Raw genomic sequence first — 15,089 nt, forward strand, 5'->3', positions numbered from 1 at the left:
TTTTAGTTAAACTGGACTTAGAAATAAAAATAGAAATTCTAATTTCCAGTTTTCTGTGCACACTTAGAGGCCTTTAGTTACCTTGTTTTTAATGCCACAACATTTGCCATTTTGAGAGTTCTAAATGCACTAGAAAGATGTCTAAAGACCATAGGCCTCAGGAGTAGCTCCCCTGGTGCCTTCTCTGTGGTTGAAGAGTAACCGAGAAATGCTGAATCAGGAAGCATATGTGAAGTGTTGTGGGCTCTCAGATTCTGAGATAGGTATCTGTCCCTTAGGCTGACTAGAATGTCGCTGGACCACTAGAGAGAGATCGGCCTTTCTGGTGTGCAAAGTCTTTGGCAGATAGAAATCTGGTTCCACTTACATTAGAGAGATTGGATGTCCTTCAAAGGCTCAGCTTGTTGTTTACCACCCATTTTCCCACCATGCACCACCCACCTCTGCCTTGTTTGCCTAACGGTCGGTCGAAGGCAGCAAGGAACAGCTTGCAGCATTGCTGAAGTTTTAACAACCACTCTTGGTTCAACAGTGTGTTTTATAAAGTGTCCTGGCATGTGGCTTTTCACAGAGATGAGAGGATTTTCTTGTGAATGGACTGGTGACTTTCATCAGTTTAACAAAAGTTGAGGTTTGCAATGCTAGATTTTTTTTTTTTTTTAAAGATTTTAAGTAATCTCTACAACTAGTGTGGGGCTCAGACTCAACCCTGAGATCAAGAGTTGCACCCTGTACTGGTTGAGCCATCCAGGTGCCCCGCAATGCTAGATTTTTTTTTAAAATTTTTATCAAACTATTAATAGATGACCATAGCAGAGAGTCAATAATAGTTTAAGATTTTCAGTAAAAAAATGACAGTGCCCTGCTTTATGCTTCTCCACTTCAGTCTCATTTTCTGGAAACAGCTGTCAATTCTTTTAGCTTTCTCTGGTATTTATCTCTAAATTTCCAAAATAATATTTATACTGGTCTTTCTTGGTTTTGTAATTTTAGGTATTATCTTTTGGCTTCCTAATTTGGAAGATGAAGATAAAGATGTGACTTTGAAGTCCCTCAGTGCTCTCTTCTATCACCTGTGGGGTTTTCTTACAGCTCTTTCGGTTCCTCCCCCAATCCCTGCACTCACACTTGCCCTTCTTCCCACTCACCTAATACAGCTATCACAGTGTGGAGTTAAATCTAGAAATTCGTGTCCTTCAGTTCTAAGAGTTTATGTGTTTGATAATCTGTTTTCTCTAGTCCAGTGGTTGTCAAACTTCTTGGTCTGAGGATTCCAGAGTTTTTGTTTGTTCACGTGGGTTCTATGGATTATTGTTGTATTAGCAGGTAAACCTGAGAACTTTAAAATATTTATCAGTTCACAAAAAATAACATTATATATTAACACATTTTTTGCATCTGCAAAATAACTATTTTCCAAAACAAAAAATGACTCAGTGAGAAGAGTGACTTTCTTTTACTTTTTTGCAAATCTCTTTAATGTCTGGATTCTCATACCTGCTTCTGCATTCAGTCTATTGGAATACATTGTTTTGATCGAAGTATCTGAGGAAAATCCAGCCTCATACAGATACGTAGTTGGAAAAGAGGGGAGTCTTTTAATAGCCTTTTCAGATAATTGTGGCTATTCTTTGATACTACACCAAAACTCAACAAATGGTACTTTTTAAATGTTAATTGCAGTGTGGAATTTGAAACCATATCAATATAAACTTTTTTGTACTGCCTTACATGGAAGTCCATTGATCTGTCTTGAATAGAAATGGGTCTTTTACTCTTATATGCTTTTGTAATATGCACTGGTCATTTAGACTATTGGTTCACTGATTTTCTGCACATCCTCTAAATATCAACACATTTTCTTATAAAGTATAAAAAAAAAAAATCACATTCTTTAACGTCACTACCTGTCTCATCAGAAAAAAAATCTTAATGCGTCGAAGTCAACCCTTGATCGGATTTTTTATTTCTGCCTATATTCTTGTAATATCTGATAGCTCTCATGGTCTGAACCTTTCTTCCTAATCCCCTTGGGTACACAGAAATGTTACTTGATTGTTGTTGGAGACTACCAGTCTACAATTAATGTCTTCAGTTAATTTCTTAAGAATTGTCACAGAGTATTTCCTATCAGGGTGACCCAGAAACTATTTAAAAACTTTTTTAATAAAAATTCCAAAATGCCAGAAGCCCCCAAAAGAATGCATGTAAAAATCACAAATAAGGGTATTGTTGGTTTGTTTCTTGGAATCAGTGGTATTATTCATCCATCCTTTGTCCCACAAGGTCAAATGGTCAGTCATGCATATTTTTGTAGGCATTGCAAGGCATTTTGAAGATATTATGTAAGGAGTTATTGTAAATGAAACCAGCCTGCAAAGGCTCTCCTGTGAAGACTGAGCTGAGGTTTGCAAGAAATGCCGGGGACAACAAAATACGCCTTTATAAATGATACATTTGAGATAGGAAAGGAATGGATAGGCCTTTCATAGAACAGATGGTGTAACTTGCACATATGACAAAAAACAGAGCTGCTGTTTTGGAAAGGGCACACCAAAATAAAACCAGACGTTAGAGTTCTGGTCCCAGCTCTAGTTCCAATTATTAGCTCCAAGGCCCTTGGGCAAGTTTTAAAACAGCTCTGAGCTTCAGTTTGTCTATCTTTAAAATGAAGTTGGTATCCTCTGCACTGCTTCTCTCACGGGACAGATGTTGTCAAGAGGGAATTTAAGTTCCTGAGAAGATAGGAAATGAAAACATCTAGGTGTGCCACAGATATTGTACATCTTCTTCTAGTAGTGTTTAACGTGTATTATAGTAGCATTTAGCATATATTAGTGACCATTTTAATAACTGATTCTAGTGAATTTACAGGTGATGGATCAAAGGAATTCAGTAGGGTCATCGTCTATCTGAAGAAAGATAGTCAGCTGTAGAGCTCTGCCCTTGACCCTATCCTATTTATTGTGATTTTAGTGAAATCATCGAAGTGATACTTCTGTATTTGTAGGTGAATCTAAGTTGGAGATGGCAAGAGGGAGGCAGCTAATAAGACAAATACTAGAATGTTCATGTCTGCACTAATGATCCTATACAGGTTGCATTCTGGCATATTCTCCTGTAGGTTTTTTTCCTACACATATCATTTTTACATAGTTAAAATCATGCTATATATAAAATTTTTGTTTCCTACATTTTACTTTTTTTAATTATGATTTTTAAATGTTTATTTTGGGGAGAGAGACAGAGCATGAATGGGGGAAGGGCAGAGAGAGAGAAGGAAACACAGAATCTGAAAGCAGGCTCCAGGCTCCAAGCTATCAGCACAGAGCCCAATGTGGGGCTCAAACCCACGAACTGTGAGATCATGATCTGAGCCAAAGTGGGAAGCTTAACCAGCTGAGCCACCCAGATGCCCCATTTTCAATTTATAATTATGTCATAAAATGTTTTTCTGTGTTATGATACACATATCTTTAATGGCTACCTGATATGATTTGGAGCTAGATTCACTGTGATTTTCTTAACCATTTTCCTTACTATTCAACGTTCAAGTGTTTTCAGATGATAACGTATCCCCCTCCCACCATAATATACTACTCCGTCCTTGTCTTTTCACTTTCTGGTACTAACGCTCTTGTATTGAAAGCAGAGTAGATAGCTGTCGGAACTTCTTTCCTCAGGATTAGTTCTAATGGTTCAGCTTTCCCTCTTCATCAGATCTTAGAGTCTCTGTGGATTGTCATGAGCCGGAACGTGAGCCTGCTTTTCACCACGGTCACCACCCTCCTGACCATCCTCTTCTACAGCGGGACGGCCCTTCTCAATTTTGTGCTATCTCTGGTATGTACATGTAGATAAGAGCATGTTACCTCTCCTTCTTCAATGAAGCGTTTTCTTGGTTCCGTTTGTGTTTCCTTCTTGTAGTTTCCAAATGTGATTTTTTAGGAGATACTGTCCTTTGTTTTGCAGATAATTTTCCTGACCACACTATTTTATCTATTAAGTTCCAGTGATGAGTACTACAAGCCAGTGAAGTGGGTGATAAGCCTGACACCACTATCTCAGCCAGGTCCTTCTTCTAATATTATTGGCCAGTCTGTGGAAGAAGCTATCAGGTAGGGATAAGATTTATGCTATTCTTATTTCCTTTAGACACTGCTTTCTGTGAGAAGCCTGTTTTCAGTCTTGAGCCTTTCTAATAATCAGTGCAAAACTAGTGACAGACCCTGATATTTTCAAAATTTTTAATTTCCTTTTGAGAGAATAATGTGAGCAGCGCAAGTTTCGATAAGAAGAAAAATTCAGTTTCGGTATCCTGCTGTCAGCCCTGTGAGCTACAGCCCCCTCACCCCGTGCAGGCTCTTGCTCCCGCACAGCTCATGTCGCTTGCTGGGGAGAAACCCCTCTTGTACCACGCATACACCTCCCCCTTCTCTTAGAGCTCAGGAACTGCGGCCTTGTCCCGGCAGAAGAATAAATGGTCTTTCTATTTCTTCCTCTCTCCCTCTGCAGCTGGGCTCTGTGCCCTTTGCGTGAAGTTAGCCTGGAAACTGGAAATGCAAAGATTTTGGTTATTTTTAAGTCGTGGGCTGGATGTGCATCACAGGTTCTGGCCAGAAACTTCCCATGTCTTCTGGGGTCCATGTATTGCAGGCTGGGCTTTTGAATGAGATGATTCCTCAACTTTTTTTTCTTCATACGCTCTTTCCAAGTCACTGGCTTCTGCCCTCATTTTTCCTCTTTGTCATTTCAGGTAGGGAAAGGCCTTTTGCAGCTCAAACCTAGCTCTGCTCCTTCCCTACCCTTTCCTCTTATTGCTTGGGACTTGTTAGAGTTCTACTACATTTTTACTGCTTATGAATAGCTATACCCAAATTAAATCCTCATATCATCCGTTAGAGTTTCTTTTTGTAATAAGTTGTTAGCCAGGTGTTCTTAAACTTATTTTGAATAGTGAATCATTGGTTGGCATTTATGTTTCCACTTATTTTTAAGAAATAGCATTGCTTGGGGGCACCTGGGAGGCTCAGTCGGTCGGTTAAGCATCCAACTCTTGATCTCCACTGAGCTTATGATCTCACAGTTTGAGTTTGAGCCCTTCATCAGGCTCTGCACTGACAGTGTGGAGTCTGGTTGGGATTCCCTGTCTCCCTCACTCTCTGCCCCTCCTCTGCTCTCTTGTGTGCGCTCACTCTCTCTCTCTCTCAAGAATAAATAAAATAAAACATGAAAAAATTATTATAAAAAATAGCATTGCTTTGAACTAGTCTTCCACAGAAATCTTGATTTGACTGGATAATTCTCTCTGACTGATCTTGGCTTATTTCTTCATTGTGTTTATTTAATAACTGGTTGAGGATACCATTTTGGTCTCTGAAAACCTTAGTTACATTCAAATAACACACATGTTCTTGAAATATATTCTTCCTAGAAAGTTTGCTGGGTTTTCTTTCTTTTTCCTACTAGCAAGGCCTGGGTAAAGTCTTCAATATCTTGCTTCCTTTATTAGCCATCAGGTAGAATTTTAAAAATGCCCTTATCCTCTCTGGTGCTCTTGGGTATCCACATGGGGCCATCTATGTAAAGATTCCAAGTTTGGGAGTGCATCATCTACTGTAACAGTTTTCAGGGTGAAGCTATCTTCGGGGAAGTCACTTGCTGGCTTTAGCATTCCTTTTAAGCCTGCACGACCATTGGTTATCATCTTTATTGAGTAAATAAAATGCTGAAAACTCTTAGCAATAAATTCACGTTAGTTTAAGTGACATCTGTCTGGCTTAAAGAAGTTTGTGTAAATAACTCGACCAGAAAGAAAAATAACCTTCAATCTTCCCAGTAGGATGAAACTAGTGAATCAACCCTATCAAAGGCTGGCAGAATCCTTTCAGTCAGTGTAACTTAAGCCAAGCCTTACAGAAAAATATCTACCTTGTCCCATTAAGAACTTCAAGAAAGCTGATACTTCATTTTCCTGAAGTAATCTTTATTAGCACTGACTGTTGTTCTCACAAAAGCTTTTCTGTTTTTAAATCACAGTTCTTGAGTTTTCTCTTGTTCGGCTTTCTTAGAGTGAACCGCTGGTCAACTGTCCTCTGTCTGTCTGGCATTGAGTCACTTTTGTTTTCATACAAATATGCCAACTCCTTTGTTTTAAACTTAATACTTTAATGTCATCGTTGCTTGGAGTTGGTAAGCGGAGCTGTGACTTGCACGTCGGTCCAGCTGATTGAAAGCACATATCCTTCCGGTATACCACAATGCCTTCTTCCAGGAGGAGCTGGTTGAGGCAGAAGATGATGACTTAACTTTGTGGTACTGTTAAGACTGTTTAAATAGTCACATGAGGCTGGCGGCTAAAAATTCAGGTCTTTGGCCCACAAGGGCATTTGAGGTTAGAAAGAGTGTGGTCATCTACAGAGATAAGAAATAAATGCCTTTTTACAAATTAGATTTGCCTCATTTTCTTGGGATTGTACAGACTAAGTATGCACTGTAACAGTAGCCCATGTCTTGGTTCCAAAGCATACTAGTACAAAACCCATTTATTTTATCATGTCTTTTTTAAATTTTTTTATTTTTTTTTTTAACGTTTTATTTATTTTTGAGACAGGGAGAGAAGAGCATGAACAGGGGAGAGTCACAGAGAGGGAGACACAGAATCTGAAACAGGGTCCAGGCTCTGAGCTGTCAGCACAGAGCCCAACGCGGGGCTCGAACTCACGGGCCGCGAGATCATGACCTGAGCCGAAGTCGGCCGTTTAACCAACTGAGCCACCCAGGCGCCCCATATTTTATCATGTTTTTAATATAGGAAAAAGTTTAAACCCTCAGTACCAGAACTGTAATCTTAATGGCTCTCAAAATTGAAAACTACAGTACAGACTAGTTAATTTGTCTGGCCCATTTGTGTAACTACGGCTATATCAAGTTATGTGAATTAAAGATTATAACTCCAGACGATTTTTAGCAGTCTCCGTGCTTATTGTCTCTTTCTTTCCTGGTCAAATGCAAGACCTGGAATGTACAGGTTTTATAGAGATGCCTCTGTAGAACCTTCTCACATATGTAAGATAATAGTAAGTTCTAGTTTTAAGAGCTCTTGTCACATTTTTCATTCTGAAGGATTGTGTTCAAGATGGAATATGTTTCTTCACGGACAAAGATTTTAAGAGGAAAAATATTAAACAAGTGTTTATGAAAATGGTATTATACGGTCCTCAGAGGGCACTTCAGTCTACAAATTATCAGTGATCTCAGATTTTATAAACATCAATCATTAGTCATCATCAGTGTTGCAGTCAAGTGGAAATCGTTCAACTCATTTTATATGATCCATCAATAAGTTAAAAGTGGAATTGAAATTGGGAGTTAACTGCATGACCAGGCAGTGGCAGTGTCTTGGCTTTTGAAGCTTTGCCTTATGAAATATGTGGCTACTTGATGATCACCATCTCGTTGAATTGTTGAACCTCAGTTAGGATTCTCAGATCTGAATAAGTGTTCTTCTAAATTGAATACGTTTGTGTGTTCATTTGGGTTTTCGTTTCATGAATTTTTCAGTTAGTGGCATGCATCCCCTACCCCCAAACCATTTTTGTCCCTTTAGAGCATGTCGTGTCCTGAATGTTTGCATCACATCCTTCTTCCCCGATGCTCCCATTCTGCTTGCTCTGGTGGAGATATTGCACATTACTAAGTTGCATGTTGTCACGGCCTCAGTGCAATTTAGTGTGTGTGATATTTTCACATGAGTGCATGCACACGGGTATGGCTCTTGCTTGTGGGATTACAGGTTTTCAGTGTCAGTGGGTGGGAGTCTTACTTATGAATTAGATGGGAGAATGTACGTACTGAGTTTTTTTTTTAATTTGGAAAATGAATGTACTTTTCACCTCTATCCCTCCAACTATGGAGAATTAAAGGTATTGGGTAAAAAAAAAAAAAAAAAAAAAAATCAGTGCTGATCATTCAGTAATTCCGTATTTCCATTTTTGACTTTAAACAAATATTCGTTGCAAAGAAATTCTCATGAATCTAAGGTTATAAACATTTGTTTAAATTAAAATGTGTAAGGAAGAGTTTAAAGCTGTAAGAGTGTATTTTCATTTATTCGAAGAGCTAGCTCTCCTAACACTGGAATAGAGTGACACAATCTCTTATGCATATTTGGGAAAATCATATTAGCTGGAGTTCTTCAATAATAACCAACTCAGTAAAAAGAATGCCTTTTTAACCTACTTGATTAAAGATTGGTCTAATAATTCTAAACCTTTACATCAAGTTTCCAAAGGAATGACCTTAAGAAACTTTGTCTTGTATTTAGTTTCTCATTGTGATGCTTTAAAGAATTGCTAAATTAATTTTAATAGCCTTGTAATAGAACTAGTGTTGAGATACAAATGTTTGCTATTTGCCTATATACTGTTCACTTTTTAATTAGAGTAAGCATCCATTATCAGCAGGCACTGTCAAAGACACAAAACCATGTAGTAATGATATAAAAACATTGAATTAATATTTCTACTGCCAAGGATTCCAGATGATTTAATGTGATGCCACTGTTGTACCCTTCTGTGTGTGACTGTGACTCACTGTTTTTCCCAGTGGGGATGGAAGGTTTCCGCAGAAGCGGCTTCTCCCTGTGCTTCTCAGCAGCATGCTAGCTCTGTGCGTACAGCGTGACCTTCCCTTCTGGAACAGGGAAATCCAGTCTCAACCAGGTTTCTGTGCTTTTTACTGTGTGGAGCTGGGTCTCTGGGACAGATGACCCCGGAAAGGGAGGGAGATGTAACTTCAAGAGAGGTTAGGTAGTAATGAAAAGAGCTGGGGGATACTATGTACGATTGGTAATTTTATATGCTGTGTTTCTGGAAGCCGGCCTGCCCTCTCTACTACCTGGCCTTCTCTTGAGGGGCAGTACAGAACATTGGTAAGGTGACGCTTGTTGTTGTTGCCTGAGGGAACAATAATCTGATAGCCTTCCTAGTTGACCTTTAGAAAGAAAAGAGGGCAGAACCAGTGTAATGAAATGTTGGGAGCAGGCAGAATTTGATTTTGGATTCTTTCCTTTCTTTCCTTCTTACTTAGACACGTGGACGCTACCTGTCTATTGGTTTAGAGTCCTGTATCCTCTGAGGGCATAGAGCTCCTTGACTGTGGCTTATCATTCTCCCCAACCCCCTCCTTGCTTCAAATCGAATTCCAGCAAAAGCAGATCATCTGATCAAATCCTGGGTTGTCTGGCCAGTTTTCTCCTTTTACAAAAGTAACAACAAACCCAGCTTCCTCGCCATCTCTCTTCCCAAGAACACCCCTTTGGTCAGAATTGAGAGTGGGCTAAGAGTTGAAGGAAAGTATTAGCAAACTTGTAAGAGTTAACAGTTTCATCTTAGAGTTTGTAAAGAGTGAGGAGAGAGCTGGTTAAGAACTAAATCTTAACCAGGCGCTTGAAACCAGTTCAAGCCCCTGGTGCAGAGAAGTTAGATATACTTGACTCCTGAATAATGTGGGGGTTAGGAGACACCAGCGCCCTACACTGCCAAAAATCCACATAGGACTTTTGACTCTCCAGAAAGTTAACTGCTAATAGCTTACTGTTGACTAGAAACCTTACTTATAAGCAGTCAGTTAAAGCATACTTTGTATGTTGTTCTTATTGTATACTGTATTCTTAGTTTAGTAAGCCAGAGAAAAGAATATGTTATTAAGAGAATCATAAGAGAAAATACATTTTTTTAAGTTTACTTATTTTGAGAGAGAAAGAGAGAGAGAGAGAGAGAGAGAGAGAGAGAGAGAGAGACAGTGTGAGTGGGGGAGGGGCAGAGAGAGGGAGTGAGAGGGAATCCCAAGCAGGCTCCATGCTGCCAGCACAGAGCCTGATGTGGGGCTTGAACCCACAAAGCTGTCGGATCATGACCTGAACCCAAACCAAGAGTTGGATGCTTAACTGACTGAGCCACCCAGGTGCCCTGAAAATACATTTTCAATACCGTATCAAAAAAAAAAAATCCATATGTAAGTGGACTAGTGTAGTTCAAATGTGTTGTTTAAGGATCAGTCATACAGTTGTATAAACGAGGCATGGACACACATCTTTAGTACCGTACAGTATAAATGCACAATAGTGTTTATTAGGGGAAAACTTAGACAAAGACTGATTGTGAATGAATCTGGAATTTTTATTCACAGAGAGGTATGTGTAGGGACCCCCGTTGGATTGGATGCCCTGTAGCCTGCCTTCCAGTTGAAGGGAACCCTGCCCTTTATGGCTCTGTGTATAATAGATAGGACTGTCTAACGGTGGAAGCTTTCTGAATGAGGATTCGACCTTGTTAGAAAGCAGGGAGCTTCCACCTCTGTGGCTGGTGTCAGTCGCATCCCTTGAGCTACATCAGACCTGCTAAGCCAGCTCAACTGAGCTACCAAAACATGGGAAGAAAAGAGCATCCAGTGTCTTCTGAATTTGATTCTGTTAAATTGCTGAGTGCTGGGAAAGCCTGGAGATGCAGTTGGAGAATAATGTCAATGAGTTTTGAAGAATCACTGGAAAAAAAGAGGTCCCAGAAGACTGAGCACAGGCAAACACTCTATTCAAGAGAGAGGATTGAAGTAGACAGTAGAGGAAGACTAATGTTACATACCTATTATAGCCTGATGAATTTGATGCAGATTTTCCTGTAAATTTCCATAGTAGATGCTTGATCATATGGTTGTGAATAGTTACAAAGGGAAGGGTAATTTCCAGCGGCACCATGCATTCACCTGGCACGGGTCGTATGTAACCACCCTTAGAAAAATGCCACAAGCCAGAGCTTTTGTGATTTTTACAAGAGATTTGGTGAAGTATATCATAGTGTCTTTCCTGGATGGCAAGATAGAAGAATGCTTACTGAATTTGAATATCTAAAAAGTGTTGATTAATGGATTGACATCATTGAGTGAATGAAATGAGAGAATGATCTTTTATTGATATGATTATAAGGAATAAATACGCCTGCATTGATTAAACTAGTGATTTCTGGTAACCCGTTCAAACTGTATTGTGTATGCCATTAATTTTGTGTCAAATGAAGTTGTGTTAGATTATGAAAATGAACAATTCCCAGTCTCTGAATTTCAGGTTCCAAAGAACCTGAGAGATGAGTGATTATACACTCAGTATTTTGGATTTTTGCTCTGGTAGCTTCATCGGTACCTTATAATTTAAAAAACTTAAGTCTAAAACTTTGTGGTATGCTACTTTCACTCTCAGCTTTGCCGTACCCTGCACCCCTTTAGCACATAGCAAAGATTGGTTTTCTTCCAAAAACCGCCAGGAGAAAAGAGAAAGTTACCACGTGCGTTATTTTTAGCCTTACTACAATGCTACCTGGTAATAGTGACACAATTCTCTGAAAGCACCAACTTAATTGCGTGCTTACTGTGCAACAGTCACTAAGCTTACCACTTGAGTTGCAGTGTTAATGTCCATCATTACCATTATGAAGTGAATGCTTGCCGTAATGCCAACATTATGAAGTTAAATGTTGTCTCTATTTGACAGTTAGGAAGAGTGAAGCTCAGAGAAGTTGTACAGTTTTGAAGATCATGCCACACTAATCAGTGATAGAATGGGATTCCAGAGCAGTGGGTGACAGAGCCAGAGCTCTTGTGGCCCCGTTGCCCTGTTCTTCCTGCTGAATCCATGTCCTGTTTTGCTTTCACTAACGTTTCTCATTTATGAGTGCGTTCTTGACTGTTTGCTTCCTCAACACTCTTATGTTTCATTCATATGTTCCTTCTGTGAGCGGTCTCCTAACCTCCAGGCCAATGGCCTTCACTTCTGTCCCTTCTTTTGTCCATCCTCTACACTGACATATGCTGAGTACCCACTGTGCCAAACCCTGACTTACACATTTTGCATGTATTATTTCATTGATCCCCTGTCTGGTCCCCTCATTCACCCAGGAAAGAGTCCGCTGGTCAGAAATCAAGAAAATCTTTTAAACTGGGAGTGTAGTTCATGTTTTTTTTTTTAATGAAGGCTGGAAAAAGAATAAAAAATGAGGGCCTGAGTTATTCCCAAGTGAAAAGGCAATAACGACCCTCTTGAAATTGTTGGATCTGTGCACTAGATCACTCGGATGTACTAGCTCCCATGATAGGCATCCACCTGACTAAAAGCCAGTGCGTTGGGTGCGGAGTGGGTCATAGAGTTCTACGTAGCGTTGCACCAGCAAGGCACAGACACACACATTGTGGCCGCCACATGTGGCCTGTTGCATCTTTCATTGCTGCTCTGTTCCTCTCCCCTTTCCCCATGTTCTACTTCTATTTTGCAGAACGTTTCACTCTAATACGGTGATTAGGACCCCAGTTTGCCTTGGGATGGGTATACTGAGCCTTAGTCCCCTTTTGGAAGTGGTCAGCTAGGATAGCCACTATCGAATAATGGCCCTGGCCAGAGCCAGATGCAGGTGTCATGCAGCTGCCCAGGCTTCTCTTGGTGGTCTCTTGGCCTTGAGGACAATTAAGTACATGTTTGGCCTGCAGGTGGATATCTTCGTAATATAGAATAGGAATCTGGATACCAAAAATACATCTTCATCCAACATCTTGATCTTTAGTGAGTTGGGTGACTGGATTTGGAGTTAGTGTACCAGAGTGATCTAGTACACCGATCCAACAATTCCCAGAAGAGTTTTCTCGCCTTTTAACTGTGACTGGCTCAGTACCATTCCTCCCACCCTCACCCTCATTTTGAACTTTCTTCTTCTTTTTCTTTTTTAGAGAAAAGATTTTAACAGATTTACCTGATTTTTGACCAAGAGTCAGTCTCTCTCTCTCTCTCTTTTTAAAGTTTATTTGAGAGAGAGAGAGAGTGTGCACAAATGGGGAAGGGAGCAGAGGGAGAAAGAAAGAATGAATCCCAAGCAGGCTCCTTGTAGAGCCTGACATGGTGCTCAAACCCACAAACTGTGAGATCATGACCTGAGCCAAAACCAAGAGTCGAATGTTTAACTGACTGAGCCACCCAAGTGCCCCAAGCGTCTCTTTTCCGGATGAATCAGAGGCACCAGCAAGGAGTCAATGGAATGACATAGACAAAGCATGTAACGCAGTGCTTGGCTCATACTGGATTGTGTTAGTTTCTGATTGTAGCTCTAACATTACCATAAGCTTAGTGGCTTAAACCACATAGATTTTTTTTTTTATCTGACAGTTCTAGAGGTCAGAAGGCCTGAAATTAGACTGTCAGCAGGCCTGTGTTCTTTCTGGAAGCTTTATGGGAGAATCGGTTTCCTTGCCCTTTCCAGCCTCTGGAGGCTGCCTGCACTCCTTGGCTTGTGGTCCTTCATGTTCAAAGCTGGCAATGTAGTGTCTTCAAATGTCTCCTTCTCTCTGACCTCTGCTTTTGTCCTCATGTCTCCTTCTGTAACTCTGACTCTCCTACATCCCTCTTTTTATAATTTTTTTTTTTACTGGGATAAAATGCGTACACATGAAATTCACCATTTTAACCATTTTAAAGTGTACAATTCAGTGGTTTTAATATATTCACAATTTGTGCATCCATCACCTCTGTCTTATATCAGCCACCTCCCTCTTATCAGGACTTCTATAATTACATTGTGCCAATCCAGTAATCCAGGGTAATCACCTTGATCTCACAATGCTTACTTAGCTCAGTCACATCTGCAAAGTCCCATTTGCCAAATAAGGTAACATATTCATAGGGCCTGGGCATGGATGTAGACATTTTTGTGGGGCTGTTACTCAGTTTACCACATGGGGTACTTAGCAAACATTAGTGTCTCTTGACCTTACCTTCTTATTTCAGGAACACTCAGCTCTTGCACTACAACTTTCTAGAGTCTTCATCATCAGAATACTCTGAGCATCAATGAAACATACTGATCTCAAGAAATAGTAAATACCATAGCACCAAAAATAGTTACTGTTTATTGGGCACCTAGTGTACCACTGGGTCACTTAGTAGGGGCTTCAGATGCATTGTCAGTTAGCTTTTCACGAGCTGAATTGCTCTTTCTGCCAGTATCCACCCCCATAATACTATAAATATTAAATTTAGCCTCACATCTTGGGGAGATGTGGTGTAATATAGCAGGCAGTGACTTCTGGCTGATTGTCCATGGACTCTCCATTCTCTTTGAATTGAGAGATGAAAGGAATTGCTGGTGTTTCTTATAAAATTAAAACATACCGTATGACCCAGCATCTCCATTCCTAGGTATTTACTGAAATGCAATGAAGGTGTATGTCCATGCAAAGACTTCTGCTCAAGTGTTCATAGCAACATTATTCACAGTAGCTCCAAACTGGAAAAACCCAAATGTCCATCAGCTGGTGATTACATAATCTAATTGTGCTATATCCAAATAATGGACTACTCAGCAGTTAAAGAGGAACAAAGTGCTGATAACCATGTGGGTGAATCTCAAAATATTGAACGAGATTAAAGAAACCCAACACAAAAGCTACATAATGAAAGTGTGAATGTCCTTGACACTCCTGAACTATATACTTAAAAATGGTTAAGTGGCAAATTGCTTGGTATGTATATTTTACCACAATTTTTAAAACTGCATAATGTGGGGTGCCTGGGTGGCTCAATCCATTAAGCGTCCAACTTCGACTCAGGTTATGATCTCCCTGGTTTGTGGGTTCGAGCCCCCGCGTCCGGCTCTGTGCTGACAGCTCAGAGCCTGGAGCCTGCTTCAGATTCTGTGTCTCCCTCTCTCTGCCCCTGCCCCGCTCATGCTCTGTCTCTCTCTGTCTGTCAAAAATAAATAAATGTTTAAAAAAATAAAAAAAACTGCATAATGTATGATTATGTTCATATGAAATTCTAGAAAAGGCAAAACCATTGTGGCAGAAAGCATATCTAGTTGATGTCAGGGATCAGGATTCAGGGAGGGATAGACTGTCAAAGGGCATGAGGGAACGTTTTGGGGTGACAGAAGTGTTCTATATCTTGATTGTGATGATGGTTACACAACTGTACACATTTGCCAAAATTTGTTGAATTTTATTGTTTGTAAATTATAGTTCAGTAAAGCTGATTAAAAAAGAAAAAAATGCTAGGA

At 40.0% G+C, this 15,089-nt stretch overlaps 1 protein-coding gene across 3 annotated transcripts in view; it reads left to right on the forward strand.

Moving 5' to 3' along the window:
- TMEM245 (transmembrane protein 245) overlaps positions 1–15,089 on the forward strand; it is a 97,696-nt gene that overhangs the window by 61,420 nt on the left and 21,187 nt on the right. For all 3 annotated transcript variants that reach the window (XM_047830475.1, XM_047830476.1, XM_047830478.1), the window contains exons 12-13: positions 3,721–3,843; positions 3,973–4,118. In XM_047830475.1, coding sequence (XP_047686431.1) covers positions 3,721–3,843; positions 3,973–4,118 — 269 coding nt within the window. The remainder of the gene's footprint in view (positions 1–3,720; positions 3,844–3,972; positions 4,119–15,089) is intronic.

The sequence above is a fragment of the Prionailurus viverrinus genome, chromosome D4 (genome assembly GCF_022837055.1).
Source record: "Prionailurus viverrinus isolate Anna chromosome D4, UM_Priviv_1.0, whole genome shotgun sequence".
NCBI classification, from domain to species: Eukaryota; Metazoa; Chordata; class Mammalia; order Carnivora; family Felidae; genus Prionailurus; species Prionailurus viverrinus.